Source organism: Spermophilus citellus (genome assembly GCF_964194105.1).
Source record: "Spermophilus citellus genome assembly, chromosome: 7".
Classification (NCBI taxonomy): domain Eukaryota; kingdom Metazoa; phylum Chordata; class Mammalia; order Rodentia; family Sciuridae; genus Spermophilus; species Spermophilus citellus.
The window spans coordinates 29,305,028-29,331,720 of NC_138188.1; the positions used below are offsets into that span (position 1 = coordinate 29,305,028).

At 38.6% G+C, this 26,693-nt stretch overlaps 1 protein-coding gene across 5 annotated transcripts in view; it reads left to right on the plus strand.

The window, feature by feature from the left end:
• NEK11 (NIMA related kinase 11) overlaps nucleotides 1–26,693 on the plus strand; it is a 319,132-nt gene that overhangs the window by 222,569 nt on the left and 69,870 nt on the right. For all 5 annotated transcript variants that reach the window (XM_081301665.1, XM_081301666.1, XM_081301667.1 and 2 more), the window contains 2 exons: nucleotides 3,129–3,189; nucleotides 25,406–25,502. In XM_081301665.1, the coding sequence (XP_081157791.1) occupies nucleotides 3,129–3,189; nucleotides 25,406–25,502 (158 nt within the window). The remainder of the gene's footprint in view (nucleotides 1–3,128; nucleotides 3,190–25,405; nucleotides 25,503–26,693) is intronic.

The window sequence follows — 26,693 nt, forward strand, 5'->3', positions numbered from 1 at the left end:
ACTGGAAGGGAAGTTATAAGAGCTCCCAATGCCCACTGGCCCATGACTGTATCTGCTTGCTCCACTATGCAAATACATGTCCTCTTGTCACATCCATGTTTAGACAGAGAACTTCTTAAACCACTCTTCAGAACCTGGTGTGGAAGCACCTGATGAAGAACCCACCCCTCTCCACCCAACTCTGCCTTACCTGTATCTTGTCCCCAGGTTTTATATCTTCTATATATCTTGCCAAGGAACTATTCTTAGGTCTTCTTTATGAGTTTATACTTTTGTTTCTTTTTGTTCTTTTTCTTTTCTTTTTTGGTACCAGGGATTGAACCCATGGATGCTTAACCACTGAGCCACATATCCAGCCCCTGTATGTATGTATGTATGTATGTATGTATGTATGTATGTATTGACAGGGTCTCACTAAGTTGCTTAGAGCCTCACTAAGTTGCTGAGGCTGGCTTTGAACTGTGAACTTCCTGCTTCAGCCTCCCAAGCAACTGGGATTACAGGCATGTGCCACTGCACCTGCTCTTATGTTCCAATTTTCTCAACTGTTAAATAGGGAAAATAATAGCACAAACTTGTAGAGTTTAAGTGAATTAATAAATATAAAATGGTACAACAGTGACACATACTGAGCCCTTAATAAAAGTGAGTATTCATTGATTTTTTTCAACTAATTGTTTATGCATTATTCCTGCCCTCCCCATACTCCTGTGAGATGTTCCCTAACTTTTGTATGAGGAAGATATAAATCATGTAGCACAGTCGTCCATGTTCTTTGTACAGCCCTTCCCCTGACTCTTGCTGTTTCTGTTGCATTAATTCAACTCAAATACTTACTATGAATCTCCACATCCTGCAGCAGGCACAGTGATTGGGAGTCCTTAATATTCTGTGTATCATTCTCTTTTCCAACTCTTCCCGTCCTACCAAACTCTCTTCTTCCATTCATTGGATATTTCCAATGAGTCATACACAATACTAAAATCTTTCTTTCTTTTTTAAAAAGCTTGTTTGCTTCTCATAAAAGCCCTGTTTGAAATGGAGACCATGATTTTCCTCACTTTACAATTAAGAAAAATCAGCCTTAAAGAGATTAACTGATAAAACTGAAACCACAAAATTAAAAAGTAGTATATCTTTTCCTGTACTTTCCTAGTAACAATGTGCTCAGAGAGAGAGGACCCCTGCTGTCTAATTGGAGGTACACTACTGCCCAAGGAGTTGATGCTACTCTTCTGGTTCACTTCCTTGCAAAACACAGAAGCTGGAAGAAATATGACAGCTATGCATTTGAAATTTTTCATCTTCCAGGGGTTGTATTAGGTTCCAGGGACATAAAAATAGAAAATTCTTGGTCAATAGCTTCAATTGGTTTAGTATCTATTTCTGTACATGAAAAACTTAGTGGATTAAAACAGTGACTCCCTGTTTCTCATTATTCTCACTAGGTAGTTCCAATATTGCTTACAGTCAATCATGTGAATTCTTTCAGTTGGGAACTTAGCTTGGGGGTCTAAGATGGCTTCGCTTACACATCTTGCAGTTAGTGCCAGCTGTTGGCACAGGGCCTCTGTTTTCCTCCCAAGAATTATGCTTCAGAGCCTCTCACCATGTGAGATCTCCAATAGCATAGTCTGGTCTTCTTGACATGGTCATTGGCTTCCAAGGGACTGAAAATGGAAGCTACCTGGCTTCTCAAGGCCTCCTTAGAGAACTCACACAGCATTACTTCTGCCACATTCTATGCGTCAAAGTAAGTTATAGGGCCAGTTCAGATTCAGGGGCAGGGGAAAAGACTCTATCACTTGATGTGAGGAATGGCATAGGATCACAAGGATGGGAGGGATTGCCGTGGTCATATATGGAAACAACCTGTTACCCTCACAGTCCATGTATCTCTTTAGCCAGAGAACAGGGTTTTAAAGCTAGAAGACTCCTTAACTGTCATAGGATTCAACCCCGTCATGCTCTGCATGTTTGCATCCCCTCACATTCATAGTATAATCACCAATAGGAGGCGGAGCCTTTAGAGAAGTGCTTAGTTCATGAGGCTCTGCCCTCCTCCTGTTCATAAGGCACCTGTCTTCCTGTTCCTGGGCTAGGCACCAAGGGGCTTGGGTGGTTTGGCCTCATTGGCCAGCACTGCCTAGGTGTGCCTTCCTTGTCATTGCCTTTTCTGTGTACTCTCAGCTTGAAATGATGCTGGGCTTTACCACATGCAAAGAAAGTAGTGGCTCAAACCCCGACAGATGTTATGAAATGAAATCTAGCACACTTATATAACATTTTGGAACAGTCCATTACACTGCTGTACATTTTTCTAAAATCCACAGACAACTGCTGCAATGTGAATCATGTTGCTTGATTCAGAATGGAGCAGGTGATCCATAAGTGATAATTTTCCTCAGCATAACAACAAACCTGAAAATAATTTAGAGGTTCTATTTTCTCAGATCATTGGGATGTTATTTTGGATTATTTCCAGCCTGCTGGATGGAGGATAGATATTTATTTTGTCTTGAAGTCAATATTTGTTATCAAATACAGTTCTGGTATTACCCCAGGCCTCATGAGTGTGTATAGCTCTTATTGATGGTTAAGGTAAATTAAGATTATAATTCTTAGATTTATGGCTTCCTGAAGGCCACAAATTTCCTAAGAAATGGTATCTCTAGTGAAAAAAAAACTTCACTAGATTCCTGCTATCCTGAGTCAATTATTGATGGAATAAAACCTTTTTAAATTCTAATAACATTTATTATTTTACAGATTAAAAATAATATTTGTTTATTATAGAAAATTTGGAAAAGGCAGCACTCTAAGGAGAAATACAGATCACTCACAAACTCACCTTTTGGTCAAAACCACTATTAACAGTTTTAGTGTATAGTCTTCCTATCAGAGAGAGTATTAATTCTAGAGATTAATATGAAAAGAGTGTAAATATGCATGTAGCACTGGGTGTGATCCCAACTCCACACACACAAAGATTATCTTGTGAACTAATTTTGCAACATATTTTTGTATGTGTGTTTTGTTTAGTTTTACCTAAATATACCAAGACTATGTCTAAATGTCATTAAATATTCTTCTACCTTACAAAATGAATCTTTCTCTCATTTTGACAGGACAGTGATATTGAAGCATTAGCCAGATGTTTGGAAAATGTCCTGGGTTGCACCTCTCTAGGTGAGTAAGTTTCTTCAGATTCCAAATGATAGTGTTACTTATTGATTCTGATGGAACATCCAAAAGTTAGAATGCTTAGAAGGAATCTTATAGGTACTTTGCCCAATCTCTTCATTTTACAGACGAAGAAACTGAGGCCAATAGAGGCTGAGTGTCTGGCTAAGGAGTCAGGAAACTCAAGGAAGAATTGCTTATTATTATTATTATACTATAAATGACCTTTAGTCTCCAAGGATGAAATAATTGAAAGTTAGTAGTTCCTTGTGATCAGATGGTAGCTGGACAGTATGTAATAACAGGTTTACAATCCCGGCACAGGAATCGCCCTACCTAACTTGTTTTATAGAAGCAGATTGCATTCAGTCAAGCTGAAAGGACCATCATTCTGAAGGTCAGTCAGTTATTGGAAGAGATTTGGTCTGAAAAACAAAACCAAAATTTCTTTAGCATTGTCAGTCTCGATAAATGAGGTTGCTGTGCTTCAAGGATAAAACCCTATTTCTTAGTGTCTTTTTTTTTTAAATCCAAAAAGTACAACTGTGATAACTTTTTGCACTAGATAGTATATTTTCAGACAGAGTATACTTAAAGGCCCTAGATGAAAGGAGTATGAACTTTTCTTTTAAAGTTGATTATGAGTTTTTATTTTAGGAGTTTTAATTATGTAACCAGAAGCATTCTCTTCAAAGGGAATGGAAGGATTAAAGATGAACAATGAAGCTTTCATGTGAGCAAACGTTCACCACTATTTATTAGGAGCTTTATGTATAACATAACCTCTTTCTAACTCAGGCCACATCTCCATGTGGAAAGCCACAGTCAAAACATAGTTCTTTGATCTTTCTCTCCTGACCATCACCCTGTGATGGTTTAATTGCATATTAGTGATACTTATTAAGTAAATTTAACTCTTAAGATGGCCTAGAAGGATAGGAAGGATTTCCTTTGACCAAGTCACTTCCCCTCTTTGCATCTGAGATTAGATCAGTAATTTGCAAAGTAGGCAGCTCCTTGGGACCTCCAAGATTGGGCAGTGGGAAATGTACTGAGCAGCATGAGGACAGAAGCTGTGTTTTTACTGCTTGTCTCTGTTTTTCCAGACTCTAACATTATGTCTGGTGTATAAAAGGCCCTTCAAAAGTATTTTAAAATGTTTTTGGAAGCAATTAGATACAAACTGTCTTCCTTTATCAGCATCCAAGATAGTTTCAATCTTATCTATTTTATAAATTGAATTTCTACATAAAATTGTGTTTTGAAAAAGATAGATTCCACTAAAAAAAGTTTAAAAACCTGTGATTGGGTAAGTGATATCTAAATTCCCTTCTAAACTGTGTGATTTTTGTAGAAATGAGCATTAGACACAAAATATGCATTTATCTCTGCCTGGAGTCCCACTAAAGTGACAGTAAAGAAATAAAGCTGCTGATATAAACCTACTGGAAAAAAAGGAATAGAAGAAAGCTGTTGGTGAATTTCAGACGAGGAAAAACAGATGGGTGAGTGGTAACTGATTTAGAAAACAAATCTGAAAGCCAAGTGCCTCAGATGTGTATGGGAGGGAAGAGAGGGCAGGAGGAGGACTAGGAGAAGCAAGCCAACTGAACCCTCAGGATCTTGGAAAGGCTCAGAATTTGGAAGCCCTTGTTACTGCTGAAGGCAAGACATGGGTGAAGATGAAAATAGGAGGAACGATGACGGTGTGCATAAGTATCAAGAGATCCCGGGTCCCTTTTCCTGCACTGGCACTCCCAGGGAGTTCCTCTCCACAGTCAAGGTAGAAGACGCAAGATTTGATTTGGGGAGATTCAGTGAGAGAGGTGCTGGACATAGGGACACCAGGGAGACCAAAGAGCAGGCCAATGTGATGTGAAAGAGGGATACAGTGAAAATCTGCATGGTGGATGAGGAAATCCCTAGCCACCATCCCTGTTTGTCTTCTGAAATACTTTCAGGACAGCACAGACCCCTTCAGAAGGTATCTCTCTAAGAGGACCTGTCTAAGAATCCTACAGGCAATGACATTCTCCCCCCAAAATGGTAGGAATAAGCCCTACCAGTTAATGATCACTGGATCCACAGAAAGAGCTTAAATTGTTTGTTTTTTTTTCTTTTTTAATGTTTCATACTTAGATGTAAACATATAGCCAATTTGCAGCTGATAGTTGAGGAAATCTAACAAAGATGGAAGTCAAGACAAAAATATGTAAAATACTCAGGAAACAAACAATGTAGGGGAAAATTTTCAAAACAATGTTTTTGTTAAAAATCGGAGAAGATATTACATCAAAGAAACAAGCAAAAGAAAAGGAATATACAGAAAATAAGAAAGAGCTCCTGAAATTATAGTTTTAATTGCAAAATAAGAAAATTCAGTCAAAGTTTGGGAGATAAAGTTGAGAATTTCCAGAATTAAATAAATTTAAAAAGATCAGTCTAGGTGGTTCAGCATCTAATTAATAGAAATTTCTGGAAATAACAGAAAAAGAAGAAATTAATCAAAGAAATTAGAAAAATGTCTAGAGATAATAAAACAGATCATTTATTAAGGTATCAGGAAAAAGGATGGGGTCTTATCTTTACTAAAGATTTGTTGTCTAAGGTTTAACCTAGAATTTTTTACATATCCAAACCAACAATCAAGTGTGAGAGAAGAATAAAGACATTGTTCAGGCATGCAGTCTCAACAAATGAGGTCTCAGATATATATTTTCCATGGCTTTTCCTGTAATGTTTCTAGAAGTTATACTCCATAAAAAAAATAGGAATAAATCAACAAAGAGTTAGACATGAAGTTTAAGAGATTAACAGGATTCCCACAATGAGAGTAAAGGAAGGTCCCCAGGTGACAGCTGGACAACAGGCCTGCAGAAAAATCTATTCTGATTGAAATGGGTCAGAAGGCTGAAAACTGAATGAAATTTTCTGAGGAGGAATGGGTCTAAAGAATTTGACTGTAATGAGAGAAGTTTTTAGTTTCTTTGGAGAGTTAGAGATGAATTAGGAAGAAGTAATCAGAAAAGAAAGCAATGTAAAAACTTCAAGGCAATTATTAATTCCAGGAAAAACAAAAAGTTAGAAAGAAAATTTAATCTGCATGCACTAAAGGCTTGTCTGTGTATAATGTTTACAGTCATAATAATTTAAATATTGAATTATTTAAAAACTGTATTATACCTATATTGGAACAATGGATATGGAAAGATATGAGGGAGGGAGAGAGGGAGAAAGGGAGAGAGGGAGAGAGGGAGGGAGGGAGGAAGGGAGATAGAGAGCACCTGATAACAGAGGCGGGGAGGAAAAAGAACAAAATTCAAATTCCCACTGGGTTCAGTGGCACAAGCTGTAATCCCAGCTACTCAGGAGGCTGAGGCAAGATAATTCCAATTTTGAGGCTAGCCTGGGTGACTTAGTGAGTCCCTGTCCCAAAATAAAATTAAAAGAGTTAGAGATATAGCTCTGTGGTAAAGTATTTGGCTAGCATGCTTGAGACCCTGGGTTTAATCCCCAGTACCATTCACATACACACATACACATACACATGTACACACACGCACACACACACACACACACACACACACTTCAAATTCTCCAAACATTAGTAGGATGTTCATATGTTGTACAAAATGTAAAATAAAAAATAGTTGTATAGATGTGATATGGTAAAACAAAGGTAAATACAAGAATAGTTAAAAAGTTAAATATAGTTGACTTTGGAGAATGGAACTTGAAAGTGAAGCAGGAAACTGCTTTTTTATTATCACATTGTTAGCTTTGGCTTTAAAAATTACCATATATGTGAATTCTTAGACTATAAATCAACTTTTAAAAATGAATATTGGTATAAACATAAGAGTGCTGCTATTTTCCCCCTCCCCCCAGTATTGGGATTGAATCCAGGGCCTCTTATGCTAGGTAAGTGCTGTACCGCTGAACTACATCCCCAGGCCTTTTTATATTATTTTTAGATAGAGACTCACTCAATTGCCCAGGCTAGTCTTGTACTTGAGATCCTCTTGCCACAGCCTCCTGAGTAACTGGGATTATAGGTATATGGCTCCCTGCCCAGTTTAGGTATCTGTTTGATATGCTGATTTCATTTCCTTTGGATATATACCCAGAAGCTGGAACATATGATAGATATATTTAGTTTTTTAAAGAACTATATTCTCCATAATATCTATACTAACTTATATTCCCACCATAAATTATACAGTTAAAATCATCATCATTATCAAAGAGCATTGGAAAGCAAAGAGCCCAATATTGTTTTTCCATTACTTTATTAATCTCTTATCAAAGCTGGATTAGGAGTTTTGGATACCTTGATTATTGAGAAGATTATAATAAACCTAAATTTTTAAATTAATAAGACTTAAATTGTAAAACAAAAAAAAATTTACATGTACCTTGAAGTTAAAATAGCTTCTTTCCAGATTGTCCAGTTGCAAGATTCTGAAAAAAAAAATTATTGAAGCTGAATGTTTTTCACTTTGGGATGTCCCTGTTCTTCTTGTGTCCTAGAATCAATTGGCATGATTTATAGGACATTTCAGTATCGACTTTGTGTAAACTGCTAAAGTGCTTGTTTTCTAAAACCAGACAAGACAGGAAGCCCCTTAACCCCTCTACTGCTTCTTTGGACTGTGATGACCTCTTATGGTGACACTTGTTTTGTGCTGTTGGGTGGTGGAGTCTAACTAATGCTACTGCTCAGAATGAGGGGTCCTTTGACGGTGACTTTGAGATGATGGGAGTACATGCTTTTGAAACACCTGTCTGAGGAGGGAGCTCACAGAATGACCCTCATGATTGAGGAGACATCTGCTACTTTTAGGGTGCCAAGCACTTTTTTGCCTTTACATAGTAACCACGAAGACAATCTGTGTGGTCTTATAGGGGATGAGAGTTTAGGATTGCTGAGGTAGTTGGTATCTGCTTTGCTCTAACTATGGTTTTAGGAGACTCACACATTACAATAATAGAGTTTATTAATCATTGTGGTCATTAATCTATGTAAGAATATTAACAAGATCCAAGGGACAATTTAAACTTAAATATATCAGAGTTTAATCTTTGTCACTTAAAAATTAAACCTCTGTGAAATGAGATGGCTTTACTCATACTTTACCTGTGTTCAGCATCAGATTATACATTTCAGAAATATCCAGTTGGAATACACCACAGTGAATCTCACTATCATATACATCCACAAGACTGGGATCCTTTTTAGAATAAGGTATACTTTATGCTTGTATAAAAAATCAAAATAGATTCTACTGTCATGTATAACTAAAAAAAAAAACGAATAAAAAAGAAATATGCTGTGGCCCATAGAGCACATTAAGATGTTAAGTATCTTCCACAAACTTCTCAAGAGCTTCTCCTAATCCTCAACAAGAAAGGAAAGAATAGTAGAGATATCCTTTCTTGTGATTTGTAATGAGCAAAAGTATTTTAACTTTGCAGCCCTGAAAATGTTAGTGCAGTGGTTTGACCCCATTCCAGACCTCAGATCTAGTTTTATTTTTACTTCAAACAGAGGCAGTATATTTTTCCTTCTTTTATCACAGGTGAGTGACCTGTGCATTAGAAAGTGTCCTTTTGCATTCCAACTTCAATGTATTGTTTTCCTCTGTAGTATCCAGGTCAGACTGGTTCAGTGGTTCCCACAACTTGAGCACATATCAGAATCGTTTAGAAGCTTAAAACACAGGTCTGGTGTATAACCAAGAATTTATATTTCTGGCAATTTCTCATGTGATGCTGGTGTTTCAGGTCCAGAAATCACTTTGAAAATCATGGCTTTTGAAGTATATTAAGGCTCCAAGTTATTATCATGCATACCCTCCCCAATATGTAACAAAAAATACTGAAGTATAAAATAAACATTTGATTTCTTAAAATTCTAGATGTCTTATCTATATATGAAAATTAAATAGCTTATTTTTAGATTTTTTTTTCTCTTTGTGGTCCTGTCAGTATATACTGGGCTATCTGGCCCTGTGTACAGGACATCATTGGCCCCTGTATTGTGTTTCTGCCTCCTTCTCAGAACTCAGGTCAGACATCTAGGAAGGCCTGGCAGGTTTGAGGCATTGCATGAGGTATTGGATGTTGAGATCCATTTGAAACATAGTGTCATCCAAGGAGTGGAGCCCAGGACAAAATTGCAAATCTTTGTAACAATACCAGGGAGCACTAACTGGGTATTTTTTTTTTATACATGGAGGACAAATTATTGTCTAAAATAGAGGTATTTTATAAAGCCCCAAATTACCTTCAAAATTTCTCAGGGGAGCAAGACTAGTTATAAACCAGATATTAAGTGATTCTAGGCAAAATTAAGAGAGGGAAGAAGGAGAACATTTAAAAGGGAACTGGAAAGACCAGAAATAGGGGATGGATAGATAGCTAAGAATGTAGACAGAGGCCATTTTAGTGAGGGTAAATACTTTTAAACATAATTTTTATAGCTGAAATGTGTAAGCTATATTTCCTTTTACCTCCTTACCCTATAAATGGTTTACAAAGCTTATTTTTATAATAAGCCAGATGCCACAGAGTGATGAAAGAAACAGGACCCCTGTCTTTTTTTTTTTAAAGAGAGAGTGAGAGAGGGGGGAGAGAGAGAGAGAGAGAGAGAGAGAGAGAGAGAGAGAGAGAGAGAGAGAGAGAGAGAGAGCAAGCGAGCATTTTTTAATATTTATTTTTTTTAGTTCTCAGCGGACACAACATCTTTGTTGGTATGTGGTGCTGAGGATCGAACCCGGGCCGCACGCATGCCAGGCGAGCGCGCTACCGCTTGAGCCACATCCCCAGCCCAAGACCCCTGTCTTAATGAATTCCCAGCCAGGAAGGCAGATAATCCTAGGACACTGTAACATGCACACAGAGTGAGCAAGGGAGGTGGTGTGCATCAGCAGAGTGAGGGCACATCCACTGTGGAGCAAGGCCCAAGTAGACTGCAGAGAGGAGGGGAAGGTTTGTAATCCCTGCATCTTGGAGGGCAGGTCAAGTCAAGTTCACTGTTCTGTTCTCAGAATCTAACACACAGCATGACACAGCGTAGTTTTTCAATAACCATTTAATGAATTAATGGAAAGATAAATGTAAAGATGCCAAGTGGTCAGGAAGGAGTAGTGTTTTCTAGAAAGAAACAAGCAGGGTGAAACAACTGAGTGTATTCAAGGAACTTCTTACTGAGGAAGAGATTGGCAAACCCAGGTGTATAATGCCAAGACCATGGAGAACCTCATGTGCCAGGTTAGGAGTCTGAACATTATCCTGAGAGTTAGGATACCACTGGCTTTTCAGCAAGATCAGAAAAGTTCACCTTTAATAAAATATAAGGACACTGCTTTAAAAGGAGTGACGTGAGATGGAGAACTAAAGGGCTAAAATTACACAGCAGATCAAATATCACTATAGTAACTATTTAGACCCATCACCATTCAGTAAGAAAGATGGATGACCTCTGCCTGCATTTTCATTGAACTTTGTAGAAAGGAAAATTCTATCTTCATTTTCCCTAGTAACCAAATTGTGAGCCAAGGCAACATGTGAAGTTTAACATTCTTACATTTTTGGGAAATTAGCTGTAGGTCTAAAGAGTAGTCAGTAGCAGAATGATAAATGACCTTGGTAAACTGTATTTATAAAAGACTTTATACATTCAAACTGGATGTTGAACAAAAAGTAATTAGAATTTCACAGATGCTCCAAAACCTCTCTGTTCATTAAGATTCCTTTACTGTGTTGATGTATCTGATCAATTTGGGTTTTTGAAAATTTTTGCCCGGAACTTCTTCCATTAACTTTGGTAATAATTAATGTCTACTAAGTGATATGACTGATACAGACTAGAGAAGGCATCAGGGCTTCTGAATCTCTTAGAAACTTATTTTGCTTAAGCCCATCAGACTTTAAGTCATTAAATGTAGGGAAGACTGACAGCCACCTACCCTTGCACTATTGTGTTTTTAACAGAAAATAATTCCTCATAATTGGAGTGATTTCAACACAGTGTCTTATTTGTGGTTACTCAAACATTGAAACCCTAGGAAAGGAGGGATACTTTGGATCATAAAGCACTTGGATCATTTTGATGTGGAGGCACAGTGTGTTGGCCATTATCTCTTTTGTTGATGTCTCATAGAAATCTAAGCCTCCAACTGGTCAGAGTGGTGCATGCCTGTAGTCCCAGCTACTCGGGAGGCTGAGGCAGGGGGATTGTGGTTCAAAGCCAGCCTCAGCAAAAGCGATGCACTAAGCAACTCAGTGAGACTCTGTCTCTAAACAAAATACAAAATAGGGCTGGTGATGTGGTTCAGTGGTTGAGTGCTCCTGAGTTCAATCCCAAGTAGCAGCCCCCCACACATCGAAAGAGAGAGAGAGAGAGAGAGAGAGAGATTGATTGATTTAAGCCTCTACAACTTTCAAACTTGAAAGAATGAACAGATTCAGAATTACTGGTAATTTACAGAGAACCTCTGCTACATGTCTGCTACCTTAACCAGACAACTTCATTTGATAGATGTGTGGAGATGGGGTGGGGGCAGGGAAAGAAGTTATAATATAAATAACCCCCTACAACCATATTATTAATCATTCTTATTAATACACTCTTAGCAAAGAATGTCCTGGGTATTACTATTATTTATCTAGGGTGAAAACTACCATAATAAAATTTATATCTAAAAGAGAAACTCGCTAATCATTAATCCTACATTTATTTATTACTTCTATTTCACGGTTTCATTGAGTTACTATACTTTGTAGAGGGAGTGCTGCACATTGTATTGGGGTTACAAAGGTAATGTTAGACTTGGGTCATGCCCTTGAGGACCTTTGATTTCATAGTGGAACTTAAACAAGGGCCTAAATAACTATAAATAGACAAGAGTAAGTATTCAGAAAAGGGGGAGAGAGTTTTAATGGGGGGATTAGAAGTCATGAAGGAAACTTCAAGAACCAGATAGCATCAAGACAATCCCTCACAGTAGATTTGATCTCGAGGGGATAAGGATGGAGTCCCCATAGTAGAAGGAGCAGGCAGCTTTTGCCTGGGAATGGAAAGTGCTTCTATTTTATGTTATTTGCAGAATCATCCCACTTGTGAATATGTCATGAATATCTAAGTAGTTAATTTTGATTCTTTTATTTTTTTTCAAATAAATAAGACCTTTCTTTTCTTAAGCCATGGTTAGAGGAGAAGTAAGTCTAAAAATAATGAATATCTTCTATATAAGGATTATTGTAAAAATATAACTTAAAAGTAACTGGAAACAGTAGATATGGCCCTTGCAGTATCTTATGGAAGCATCTCTTTTGAAGTTTTCACAGAAGCTAAGGAGGAGATGATGCAAGATAATTCTTTTTAAAATTTATCTTCTGTGCTGCTGACTGTAGAGGGAGCATGTGCTTCATATACAATTGTCAGGACTGACATTGATGAAAACCTGTTCTGTATTCTCACCTGGAGAGAGGCCACCTCAGTGGCAGCTGGTGGTGGACTGTGTGGAATGCCTGCTCGAGGAACAAAAAAACTTGGCCCTGGATCTGCCTTGCTAAATGCTCAGCTGAGGCTGGAGTTCCACATGAGCTTAGGAGAAGTGGTAGGAATGCAGATCCCCTGTCATCCACTCATCCACAGAAGCAGTTCAGTGATGCTTCTGAGGGTATCTGACTGCCTACAGCATGGGGAGCATCATCTCGTCAGCCTGGGCATGATGGTTGCTAGTGGGCTGTACAAAATGAGCAAATTAACCTGAACATTTGAACTTTAGAAACTGCTGTTGTGCAGGGAGAATGTTAAGCTGTTCTTTCTGGCAGTAAATAGACACCAAACCAGTTGCTTCTTGAAGCTACTTCTGGTTAGGTCTGTAAAGGAATTTTTGTCTAGTTATTTTAAAGTACTATGTGAAAAGTTAGAAGTTCAAATAAGGCTACATTTGCCTGCAGATCACTTATTTATGAAGCATATGTCAGTCACTTTCTAGCACAGGACCATTGTAGGGTACACAAAGGAACACCAGATGTAGTTTTTCTTTTCAAGGAACTTGCAAATTAATAGGAGTGTTAACATCTCTAGATCAAACAATTAGAACTCCAGAAAGCTCACAATGAATACCCAGATGAATGAGGCAGATGGAATGGGCGGACACTATCCCCAGAGGTTCTGATTCAGTAGGCTTGGGGTAGAGCCCAAGAATCTGCATTTTAACTAGTCCTGGTGCTGCTGGTCCAGAAACTATCTTTGGAGAACCACCAGGATAGAAAAACAGAAAAGGAAGTGCTCTCACCACCAGCTAAGACTTTAAAAGAGTGCTCTTTTTTTATATATAAATTTTGATAAATTAAACCAAATTTTCAATAAAAGTGCCTCACATTCCATTTTTAATATTTATGACACCATTGAAGAGAGTGTTATTTACAACCTAGGAAAAAGTTTTCTTTCAATATTTAGGTTATGTTAACTTAAAAGAATAAAGTGCTTTGACTCAACAAATCTACATCTAGGAATTTATCTTAAAGAAACAATAAGATTTGTTCATTACACCCCTATCTAAAAAAAGAAAGAAAGAAACCAGAATTGTGTATAAAGATAACCTACAGGGATGCTGATGGCAGTGTTATTTATAATAGTGAAAAATTGGTATCAGAATAAATGCTGAGTTATGGAGGTTATACATCTTCTAAAATAAAAAAAAGTTTTATACATTTTATTTTAAAATGATAGTATAGTGACTGGGTTTGTGGCTCAGTGGTACAACACTTATCTAGTATGCATGAGGCCCTGGGTTCAAGTCCCAGCACCACAAAAATAAATAAAATGATGGTGTAGCTACATATTCATTGGCATAAAGTTGTTATAAACTAATGAATAATGAAGTATGCAAAACTGTAGTGAATTGTTACTTACCACATGCACACACAATTGGAAATACCAAAGAATTGATGATTTTCTCTGAATGGGTTTCTTTTTCTGTGTTTTCTAATTTGTCTGCAGTGAACATGGACAAGTTATGTGATTATTTTCAACTGAAGAGAAGGAAGTACTGATATTCTTAAGTATTTTAGTCAATCTGGAATCCAGCCCAGCTTACTGCTACAGAAAAGCAGATTTTGTTTATAAAGCTAAGATTTTCCACATTGGAAGCCTAGAATAATTAGATTTCCAAAACACAGGCTTCTGTCTCTTCAGGGAAGGACAAATGAAAATGTTAGGATCTGGCTTCCACAAATCTCTTCTTCACCTGCATCCACATTTAATTGCTACATATCAGTCCAAAACCAACACTTCCTTTTTTTTTCTTTCTTTTTTTTTTTTAATTGATAGGTGCTATTCTTAGGGAGTCATCTCCTGGCTTATTCAAAAGGATTTGAAAGTTTTCAGATCCCTAAACTATTGTCATTTTTAATCTATAAAATTAAGCTGAATATTTGTAGTGAGAACTAATCATGTAAAAAAGCAGACAATTTTTAAAATTTCCTATCTTCTAGTATTTATTTTCTGCCCTATGAGATGACAGACAATTTACCTTTCCAAATTGACCCACTTTCTTCCAAGTATTTAGTGTTGGCATAGACAGTGGGTGCTATTTATTCATTAAGAACATGCCCTGTGTGAGGGTTGGGGCTGTAACTCAGTGGTAGAGCGCTGCCTTGCACATGTGAGGCACTGGGTTTGATCCTCAGCACCACATTAGATAGATAGATAGATAGATAGATAGATAGATAGATAGATAGATAGATAGATAAGCAAGCAAACAGTTGGAATGGGTTAGGACAGTGATCCTCAAAATTAATTAAAAAGAAGAAGAAGATGCCCTATGCAAAGTACTGTGGTGGGTGCCCTGGGGATGAGGGAGGCAGTGAAATTTGACTTGGGCATTTGCTAACAATGATGTATCTTTATATATGTGATTGCATTTAATTTTTATTAGAGCCCTAGAAAGTAGAGTATTGTATTAATAAGGAAACTGAGTCATAGTTTTATAACTTATTGAACAAAAATCTCAGAGTCAGGACTCAAATCCAGGTCTTCTAAGCCGCTCACATACCCATGCTAATATGCCTTAGCTCCCTTCTAAGTGGAAATCCCTTGAAGTTGTTCTCTTCTACTTCCTCCTATTGGCCTTTCTTCTCTAGACCTCCTGGTGTCGCTTGGCTTTGATACAGCTGCTGCTGCTACTGGGTTGATGACAACTTCTTTATGTGGGGCTTCTGCCCTGTGACAATAAAAACAGTTCTCTGAAAGAGCTGGGGATGGGCATGGGGTGATAGGAATGGGCACACCATCATTTTTATTAGTGCTCTTACCAAATACTCATAAAGGAACGAAGACAATCATCTTCACACCCCAGCTTTTCCCTCTCTAGCCCCAGGAGCCATGTTTTCTGGATCGGGTTCTTCAGGAAGCAGTCTTTAACACAAAATTGAGTGGGCAGGATGTGCCCTTAGGATTGACCACCGGTGATAGAAGTGCAGAATGGAGTAGAGAGAGAAGCTGAGCAGTGATACAGGCCTGACAAACCCTAATCAAACCCATGGGGAATTCTGGACCATCAGAGTTGTCTGCATAGACCAAAATGGTCAGTCTTTCTACCTCTGCCATGATCAGTCATAAGGGTAGGCCATCTGGAAGGACACAGCTTAGGGTGAGGAAGCTTTCTGCTGCTGAGGCAATTCCTGAAGAGGCCACCACCATAGGCTTGCTGTTTACATCACTCTTAGCAGCTGGGTGGCAAGTCCTTCCCTCAGAGGTCTCTGAATCGTGCGTCTCCAACCTTGAGGCATTGAGATAACATAGTGAAGATAGGGATCAGCTTTCTTTGAAGATTTTTAGATAATCTTGTTGCCATCCTAATGTTCACTCTCATCACAGTAAAGCTCAAGGAAAAATCTTCACAAAGGTTGAGTTAGATATTCCTCTTGGCAGAATAGAACAGTTTTCACAACACTCCGCTAATTCATAGCCCTACCCATAATAAGCTGTAGGGCTGTCATCTGAAGAGGTGGAGAAATAGGATGGCAGATACAATGATTCCCCCAAAGTACAACCTTTTGGGGGAGGGATTTGTCTGATGATCTGATTTTTCAAAATCAGTGCATGAAAATGTTTACTTCATTGTGGGGCATTCGAAAGGGCATGGCTCTAGTCCTGGCTCTGCCCCTTCCTCTTCTAGCTCTGCCAACTTAGGTAAGACAGACAGCTTCTCTTGACCTTGACCTCCCCATCCGTAAAGAGAAAGAATTTGACTTGAATAGTTCTGTGGTTGTCCTCAGCTTGGACTCATGATGCTTCCCCCTCACTGGGGCCAAGAATCAGCCAACTACAGCCGAACAGCTCACTTCCTGTTTTTGTAAATAAAGTTACACTGTAATATAACCGTGCTCATTTCTTTACTTACTTCCTATGATTGTTTTCATGCTCTTAACAATGGAGTGGAGTTGTTGCAACTGAGATTATATGGTCTGAAGTCTGAAATATTTATTACCCATTCCTTTAGAGAAAAAGTTTGTTGACCCCTGGTCTAGGTAAATCTTCTATCATATTCCATTCTGAGGAGTCAGAGAAGAAACGTGGGCCATGAGACCATGCCTCTGCTATCATTTGGGAAGAGTGGTGTCTATCAAGCAACTATTTCTTGAGTATGCCTGAGGAAAATGTGAGAAAGGGAGAGTTAACAGAGATTAGAAGGGAAGCATTCTAAATGACCAGTGTACCAAGGGCAGTAGCTGTAAGGATTCCTGAGTAAGCAATGTCCCAGGTGCTTAAGTGAGATCTTGTTTGGCAAAATATCCTCCGCTGCAGTCCCTAGATGAGCTCTTTATTACCCACATGCAGGATGTTTAGCAAGGAGGTCAAACACAGGTTTTTGCTTTATGATCAAGGTCATTTGTCCAGCAACTAAAATGAGTAAAGAGCAATTTCAGAAGGAAATTTTGGAAGAAATGAGGGAAGGATCTCTCTCTCTCTCTCTCTCTCTCCTGGCAAAATGTCAAAATCATCAAGTTGTTACTTCTGTGGGGAAAATAGCTCTGCTGGTGAGAGATGATAGAAGTAGGAGGAATCCTGAGAATATTATTATTATGAGCTGTGCTTTGCATTGTTAAAAAACACAGCTTCTGAATGCTAATGCCGCTTCATATCATTTTGTTTTCATCTCATTGTCAAAGCATCTCCATGGGGTAATGTCAAGTGTTATAATCCTTGTCGTTCTATATTTTACAGGCGGGAAAAGAGACTGTAGGGTGATTTTGTCTAATGTCACAGGCATTTATTGTGACATTTATTGTTGGTCCCAGCCATTTGCATCTTAGTTTTTGGTCCTTTTGATTGCTCCTTATCTTTATGTGTAGGTATTATCTTCCCTAGTACACTCTTTGCCTGTTCATAGAAGGTTAGAATTGAGGAAAGGCTCTCAGCTTAATGAAATCTCTTAAATACAAAACAAGGAAACTGAGGCCAGGGAAGCGGCCCCAGGACTGAAGAGCTGTTGAGAGTAGAACCAGAATAGTAACTGTGGTCCCCGAAGGCTAGTGCTTTTTCCAGAGACCCTTACTATACTACTTGCTATTCCCCATGCCTTGCCTAGTGTTATGGTTTTTATGGATTAAGGATATAACTACTATTTACTTTGCCTTTGATTTTGACTCTCATCAATTGAGCATGTAAAATACATGCCTTTATAAACTAAACTAAGTGAGCAGATTAAACCCACAGCAAGCAGAAGGGAGAAAATAATAAAACTAGAATGGAAATAAATGAAAAAATAAAGAATAGAAAAATAATAGACAAGAAAGAAGCAAAAGTCGATTCCTTGTAAAAATTTAACAGATTTTAGCTATATTGGTGAAGAAAATAGGAGAGAAAAACCCACATTAATAAATCAGGAATGAGAAATGGAATATTAGTACCAACTTTAAAAAAAAGAATTATAAGGGTATCCTAAGAACAATATACCAACAGATCAGATAACTTAGATGAGTGGGCATCTTTCTAGAAAGACATAAATTTCTGAAGCTGACTCAGGGAAATAGAAAATTTGAATAGGTCTATCATGGGTAGTAGTAATCAAAGTAGTAATTTAGAAGCCTCTGACAAACGAAATCCCAGGCTCAGATATCCTCACTGGTGAATTCTACCAAATTCTCAAAGAACAATTAATACCAACCCTTCAGAAACTCATCTGAAAGAAAATAATAATAATAATAATATTAATAAGGAAATACTTCATAACTCATTATGTGAAGGCAGTATTATTTTCTAATATCAACCCCAGGCAAAAACATAATAGGAAAGTGTCAGATCAGTTGAGACAGGAAATGGCCAAAGGAGGCAGAATTAAAAGGACCACTGAACAGGCTTTGTTGAGATATCACTCCCGGGCGGAACTCCATCAGACCCACAGAGGGAATAGGGGAAGGGTCTCAGGAGAAACTGTGTGGAAGCTCGACCGGAGTAGACTTTTATGGGGCTTACAGCAGGTAGGGAAGGGCTTGGGACAGGAAAAGGTGTTTCTAGGGTCCCTTGCCCCCTTGAAGTTGGTCAGGGGAGTTGGCTGAACTCCAGGATTGGCCAGGGGGTCCTGTTGATTGACAGGCATTAGTTAGGAGATCTGGCTGATTCACAGGCGTTTCCGCTGGCATCTGATTGATGTTCTTTTCCGGAGTGGGCTGCTTTGTTCTAAGTTGCCACTAAGTCGCCACCAAGTTGCCGCCACCGACCTAACATTCCAGCCTTTTTGGTGATATAGGGTGGTGAATTTCGTCTGGCTACTTCCTGCTTGTTTAGGGGCGTTGTAGGGGGGAAGTGGCTCGGACAAAAGAACAAGCTACTTACCAATATCCATTATAAATAAATATGTATGTAAAAACTTTCAACAAAGTACAAGCAAGGCAAACCCAGAAACATAAAAGGAATTTACTGACCAAGTGACACTTTGTTCAGGAGTGCAAGGGTAGCTTAATACCAGAAAATCCAATGATATTGTACAACATGTTAACAGAATAAAAGGAGAAAACTATATATAGATAAAGAAAAGGTGTTTGAAAAAGATCTAACACCTTTTATCATTAAAGACATGCAACAAACTAGGACTAGAAGAGAACCTCTTAAAACTGAATAAGGGCATCTATGAAAAAAACCTACAGCTAATTCTTAATGGTCTATGAATGTTTTCCCCTTCTTTAAGGAATGAGATAAGAATTTTTTCTCTTACCACTTTTATTGAACATGGTACTAGATATTCTAGGTGAGGAAAAGAAATAAAAGGAATCCAGATTATAAAGTAAGAACTAAATTATCTCTTTGCAGATGACATGATCTTATATATAAAATTCCTTATAAAACCATCAAAAAACTATTAGAACTAATAAATGAACTCAATAGGCTATAGAGTACAAGATAAATATGCAAAAATCAATTTTATTTCTATATACTATGGGGAAACATTTTTTTTAAAATGAAATTATACAGCATGTTTGTAGTCTGTTCAGGAGGCTAAGGTTGGAGGATCACTGAGCCTAGGAGTTCAAGACAACCCTGGCCAACATAGTGAGACCCCATTTCAAGAGAGGGGCGGTGCGGGGAGAGAAACCAAGAAAACAATTCCATTTACAATGACATCAAAATGAGCCTAAGGAATAAATTTATGCAAATATGTGCTTTGTGCTGACCTGAACAATATATCTGTTTAATACCCAGATTATTAAAAGAAAAAGATAACTAGCTCAATTTAAAAATAGGTAAAAGAATTGAATAGAATTTCTCCAAGAAGATACACAAATAGCCAATAACTAAACATTAAGGAGCTATCATGGGAATGAAAACCAAATCCACAGTGAGATATCACTTCATACCCATTACGATAGCTATTAAAAACAAATTAAAAAAGGAAAATAGTAGTGCTATCATGGTTATAGAGAATCCTTATACATAGATGATGGAAATATAAAATGCTACAGGCATTATGCAGATGTAAAACAATTTGATGGTTCCTCATTAACATAGAATTACCATGTAATTCAGAAATTTGACTCCTAGGTATGACTTTTACCATGAAAGTAGAAAACAGGAACTCAAATAGATATTTGTAAGCCAATGGTCATTATTCATAATAGCAAAACATGGAAACAATCCAGTTGTTCATCAACAGTTAAATGAATAAACAAAATGTATTATATATATATTCAATGGAATATTATTCACCCATAAAAAGGAAGTTCTGATACATGATATAACATGTAATTGAAATAAACGAGATAAAAAGGGTCACATAATGTCTGATTCTGCTTATATGAGGTACTTTGAACAGTCACATCTATAGAGACAGAAGGTAGCTTAGAGACTACCAGGGGCAGGAAGATGGAGAAAATGAGGTGTTACTATTTAATGGTCAAAGAATTTCTATTTGAGATGATGAAAAACTTTTTAGAAATGATTGTACAACATCACTGTAATTAACACCAGTGAATTTTAATCTTAAAATGGATTTAAATTGTTTTTAAAAGAGGAATAGGACATTCTCAATATGCTCAAAGAGCTTATTAACTAGTTGAAAAGGGTAAGGGAGTGAAGGGAGATATTGACATTGATAGCTAAGAGTATTAAAATGCAAAATGTGGCAAATAGCCACTCAACTAGCATCCAGCTCAGGGGTCATGTAGAGTGGGTATTTACTGAGTGATGTCAACTGGACAGTGTAGAGCAGGTGGCCAACATCTAGGACTATGGAATAAAGCAAGGCTTGGTTTCAAGTTCTAGCTATGGAATGTACCAGTTGCATAACATTGTGCAAGTTATTTACTATCTCAATAGCTCACTTTCCTCATGGAAAAAAGTGCCTATTTCATAGGAACCTCACCAAAGATGATACAGGTAAGATGTTTAGTCCAGGGTCTGGTTTAGCCATTATTATTATTGATTTAGTGGTGGTTTGGGTTTTTTTTGTTGTTGTTGTTGTTAATGATGAATCAGAGTAAATTTGTGTAGAAATCAAGTTTGAAAAAAACAAGAAATAGATCCAAGGCTTGAAATAAAACTCATACTTCTGAGTCTGGAAGACAAAGGAACACAGGATGGAAAGGTGGGTGAAGAGTTGGAGGATAAATCCAAGGAAAGGGGAGGACAGCAGGGGACAGACCAAGTCAGTGACCAGAGAGCATGGGAGGAGAATCCGAGGGAGCCTGACCCAAGCCGAACGGCAAGTGGGAGGGTGGAGCTGGCTGACAGGAAGCCCAGCGGGACCAGTGATTCTGACGTCTGTTTGTAGCCGTTTTCATTCAAGTTCCCACTTGTTCTGGGAAAGGGAGTAATGGGGATGGGGAAAAGGAAGCAAATGCCCAAATTGTTCCATGTGACCTTTTCTCCCACCACCTTCTTTTCAGAATTCTGCATCCCAAGTGTTCTGATGCCACTCAGTGGTCTGAGATCTGAGCACAGTGACACCCTCCTCCGCTCAGACAGCATGGCAATGGACATTCCTCCTGTGTATTAATGGGGTCATCTCCCCTTCTAAGGAACAGTCAGCATGTGCAGTGAGTAGGAGAAAGTTACAAGTGGCAGAATAGAACGGTCAGTTTACATACAACACTATCTTTATTAACTGGGGATTGAACCCAGGGGCATGTCCAGCATCCCTCCTGCCACCCTTTTTGAGTCAGGGTTCCACCAGGCTGGACTGTTGCTTGGGATCATCCTGTATCAACCTCCTAAACCACTGAGATTATAGGCATGCACCACCATACACAGCTACACACATCACTTTTTTAAAACTCATCATTTTCATTGGTAAAAAGCTTTGTCTGATGGTTAGTCAGTAGACATTCTTCAGGTTTGGAAATGGAAAGAAGAGAAGTACTGTTTAAGGAATACTTCATATCAGGATTCAGTGTTCTTCAGAAAAAGGTGGAGGTGGAACAAAAGCAAAGATCAGGCAAAAGTCGATAGATAATGGCTAGATCTTTGGTGGGAGAGAGTGTGTGAAGTTATTGTAGGAAATTCTTGAAATCACAAGTGCACCTAAAATAGTCTATGTTTCACACATAGATACTGTTTTCCAAATTCATGAGAATTTACTTAAAATTAGTAAAGGGAAATTAATTTTTAAAAATTAACTTGGGAATTAAGGATTCACCTATATTAAAGCAAAATCTTTAAGAAAGCAGAGCTCTGGAACCAGGCTTTCATGGGTAAATGACTGGTTTAGTTACACAGGATCCTGGGTTCAAGAGGTACCCCACCCTTGGGGCTTAATGAAACTTTATCTTTGAATATGTGATTTGTGAGTGACATCTGATGGTACAATGGAACATATGCCAGGGTCTTAAAGCCTTACTGATGTGCTGTCTCTTTTTTAGCCTCCTCCCTGGGAAGGGTCCTCTACCACCCTCTCCCTAAACCCAGCCCTGTGACCACTGCCATCTCCATCTTCAGAGGGGTCTTGGACACAGGTAGAGAAGAATCAGGGTGCTGTAAATGTCTGCATTAGTAGTTCCTGAAGGAGAGGGACATTAAATAAATACTCAGCAAACAAACAAACAAAACACCATGAGAGGTCTATAAACAGATGCAGAAGAAAGAAAACAGCTTTCTCTTGCTCTCTGAACAAGGAGCTCTGTAAGGCCACTTCGCACTGGATCCCACAAGTTTTGTAGCTGGCCTAAGAGATTTGCTACTCAGTGTGGTCTCAGGCCCAATAGCACTGGTATTACCTGTAGATTTATTAGATATAGAGAATCCCCAGCTCTATCCAGAGATAAATCAGAATTTGCTTTTTATCCAGATCCCTGGGTGATTCACATTGAAGTTTGAGAAGCAATGGTATACATCACATTTTGTGATTTAGTGACCAATCCAGATGATAGCTTCCATCCTAGCCCTAAAATGTTATTTTATCATTGTTAAATGTGTTGTCCTTTTCTGTGACATAAAACAATCACTATTCATATTAGGTGGGATGGAGAGGTCAGAAAGCTAGCCAGTAAGGAACACTGAGAAAGGAGATGCTCTGAGCACCAAGCTTTGCCAACTCTGTTGCTTGAGATTATATTTCCCCTGTTCTATACCCTTGGGTTCAATGCTTAGCATCTTTCCTAGCAATGCTGAGAGCCTTATGATGGTGACAGCGGCCAGCTTAAAATAACCTGCAGCTCTCCTAGAAATTGTTTTGACCTTTATTTGCATAAGCGTTCAGAATGTGCCAGCTTTCTCTGGGCGAGTGGAGAGCAGTGCTTACCTTTCCTTCTTGTCATTGCTGATTTCTGAGTATACATGGGGGTTACTTGACATGGTGCGTCCCAGGCAAAATGTTTATAGAAAGCAACCTACATGAATACAAAATGAACCCCTCAGCCTTCCTCCCACCCCATGGGTCTTCCCTGGGGATAAGTTGCTGTTCTGGACAGAACTAGTGGGAAGTTGAGAGCTGAAATGATGCTTCTGTTCAATGGCAGTGAGTGCTGAGGCAGGGTTTCCCTCCAGGTGTGGAGAAAGATGATCAATCTGTCTTTGGACTTGGGTCTTTAAAGTGGAAGCCTAATTTGTCATGTACTAAGAAGAATGGGTTGTTTAGTTAACTAATTGTAACATGCCAATTCAAAGTCATACTTGTTGCTCTAGCCTAGGGATTTAGCCTGAGGAGATTCAAGGATTTTTACAAAGTTTAAGCAGCATAATAGTCATCTAAATGGTATCTGTAAAAGCAAGAAATTCAAAGTGGAATGCATCCCTTCAGGGGATATGCAAAAGGAAGAGGTATTACAAATTAGCATTTGATTTTTCACACTTAAAAATGTGAGAGAATAAAATCCTTTACTAATATGTAAAATGGGGACTGACTCTAGCTTCCGTGGTTGGTCTCTAAGTCAGACAGTGTTATATGAGATCCATTGAATAAAGAGCAGGAATTTCACAGTATGGGTCTCTTCTCTGATGTAGCACTGCATGGACATAATTTATAAATTTATATAATTTAGAGAGAAAGAGAAAGAAAGAAATTAAACCTGGTGTGTGAGTGAGAGCCCTGTGCCCCAAGACTTTTGCTGATGAGGTCTGAGATCCCTTGTGGGAGATCTAAGGAAAGGAATGCCCAGGAAGGGCTCTGCCCCAGCTCCAGGAGCACAAGGACTGGATTTTAGGCTGAGCTCTTTGGATTACACCAAGCCCTCATTCACAGGCCAGGTTTGGTTTCTTTCTCTCTTTCTTTCTCTTTTTTCTTTTTTCTCTCTTTCTCCCTTTCCTTCCTTCTTTCCTTTTCCAGTACTGGAGACAATCTAGAGTATTACACCCTGGCGCATCCACCACTGAGCCAGGGTCTCACTCGTTTCCAAGGCTGACCTTCAACTTGCAATCCTTCTACCTCAGCCGCTGAGTAGCTGGGACTCCAGTTCAGGTTCCATTCAGTGCTGCTTCAGTTAGTGGTCTGTTTCTTTCCCTGGAATCCCAACATGTTTTCTGAGGGCCTCTAGGATGTATCAGGAAAACGTGTATCTCTCAGCAGATTTCATAACACCTCACCTTTCATTAACAAACAACTCCTTATCTTCTCAACCTAACTTTGGCCTTTGACTCCATTCTGCTAGATTTCAAGGCTTCAGATGACTTTGCTGGTCAGCATTCTGCTTTCCATTGTAAAAAAAACTAATACTCTGGGTTGGGATTGTAGCTCAGTAGTAGAGCAACTTGCCTAGCACATGTGAAGCACTGGGTTTGATCATCAGCATCACATAAAAAAAATAATGTCCATCTATAACTAAAAATATTTTTTAAAACTAATGATCAAGTATATGGTTATCATGAAGAAAAACTAAGTTTATTAGAAAAGTTCCTAGTTATTTAAATGAATATCTATACCTGCTAAAAGAGAATGGCTGAAGGCTCCCCAAGAATGTTTGCTTATCTGTAAATACATTTCCCTCTGAGGTTTCTAGAATAAAAAGTTCATCTCTTAAATAATGATTTTCTGTTTAATTTTAGCAACCAAGGAGGCTTGGTCCTGCAATTCCTTGTGCATATTGAAACTGTAAATAATCTTATCATTTGGAATAAATCTCCTTAATGTGCATGTTATAATTGAATTAATTTCTAATTAATGTAGCATTACCTGTGGCAAAGGTATATTAGCTTCTGTTTTCTGATTGCCCTTGAACATCGCCTTGAGGTTGCAGGAGTGCTGATGAAGTAATAAGGGCTGTGATTGATTTTCAGACACAAGGACCATTACCAACATGGCTGCAGACATGTCTCCAGGACCAGCTATCTTCAACAGCGCGATGGCCAGGACCAAGATGCAGCACATGAGGGAGTGAGTAGCATGTTGTCTGATCCCTGTCACAGTGCAGCATTAGAACAAATTGACCAAGTGTGTGAGATTGAGTCATGCAGTGCTGTCTTAGTCCCTTTTGGCTGTTAGGACAAAATGCTTGATGCTGGACAATGAACAAACAAACAAAAAAAACACAAATTTACTTCTCACAGTTTTGGAGGCAGGAAGCTTCGAGATCAAGGTGCCAGAGGTTTCCATATTTGGTGACGCTTGGCTCTCTCTGCTTCCACGATGGTACCTTGTTGCTGCTCCTCACAAGGGTAGAAGGGCAAAAGGGAACTGTGTCCAAACACATGGAGCGGAAACTTGAGGCAGTGCTGGGCAGTAAGACCCAAGATCCCATGCATGCCCTCAACTCCTCCTTTGACACCATTCCATCTTCAAGGCCTGGCACTCTGGGCCTGTGATGGGATAGCAGCCTTGGGATCACCCTTCCATTGTCTCGATGAATAGCATCTGGCTTCCTTGTCCCCACACAGATCTCCCTACCAAATATTAGCTTGACTGCACCTTTGGTATTCTCTCTTAATTAACTGTTAGCAATCAAGAGAAACCATGCAAGACTTTCAACACTTTGCTTAGAGATTTCTTCTGCGAAACACCCTACTTCATCACTGGCAAGTTCTGCCTTCCAAAATGCTGAAGAACATGGGCACAATTCAGCTGGATTCTTTGTTACTTTATAATAGGATAGCCTTTCCTCCAGTTTCCAATAACAACATCCTTACTTTCCCCGTAGACTATTATCAAAATAGTCCCTACTGTCTATATTTCTACCCAGTGTTCTGTTCACAACCACTTATATTATCTCTAAGACCAAAGTTCTTTCTATAGCTTTCCTCTTCCTCCAAGCCTTTGCTAGAATGACAATTTGTAGTTCAACCTATACTTACCACCCAGTTTCAAAGCTACGTTCATATTTTCAAGTATTTGTTATAGCAATACCCCACTTCCTCATACCAAATTCTCTTAGTCCTTTTGTGCTGCTGTAACAAAACCCCTAAGACTGGGTAATTTGCAAACAGAGTATAAATTTGTTGTTCACTGTTATGGAGGCTGGGAAGTCCAAGATCAAGGCTTGATCAGGTTTGCTGTCTAGTGGGGGATCAGTTTCTGCTTTCAAGATGATACTTTGGACATAAGGGCAAAGGGAACTAGCTAGTTCCCCCG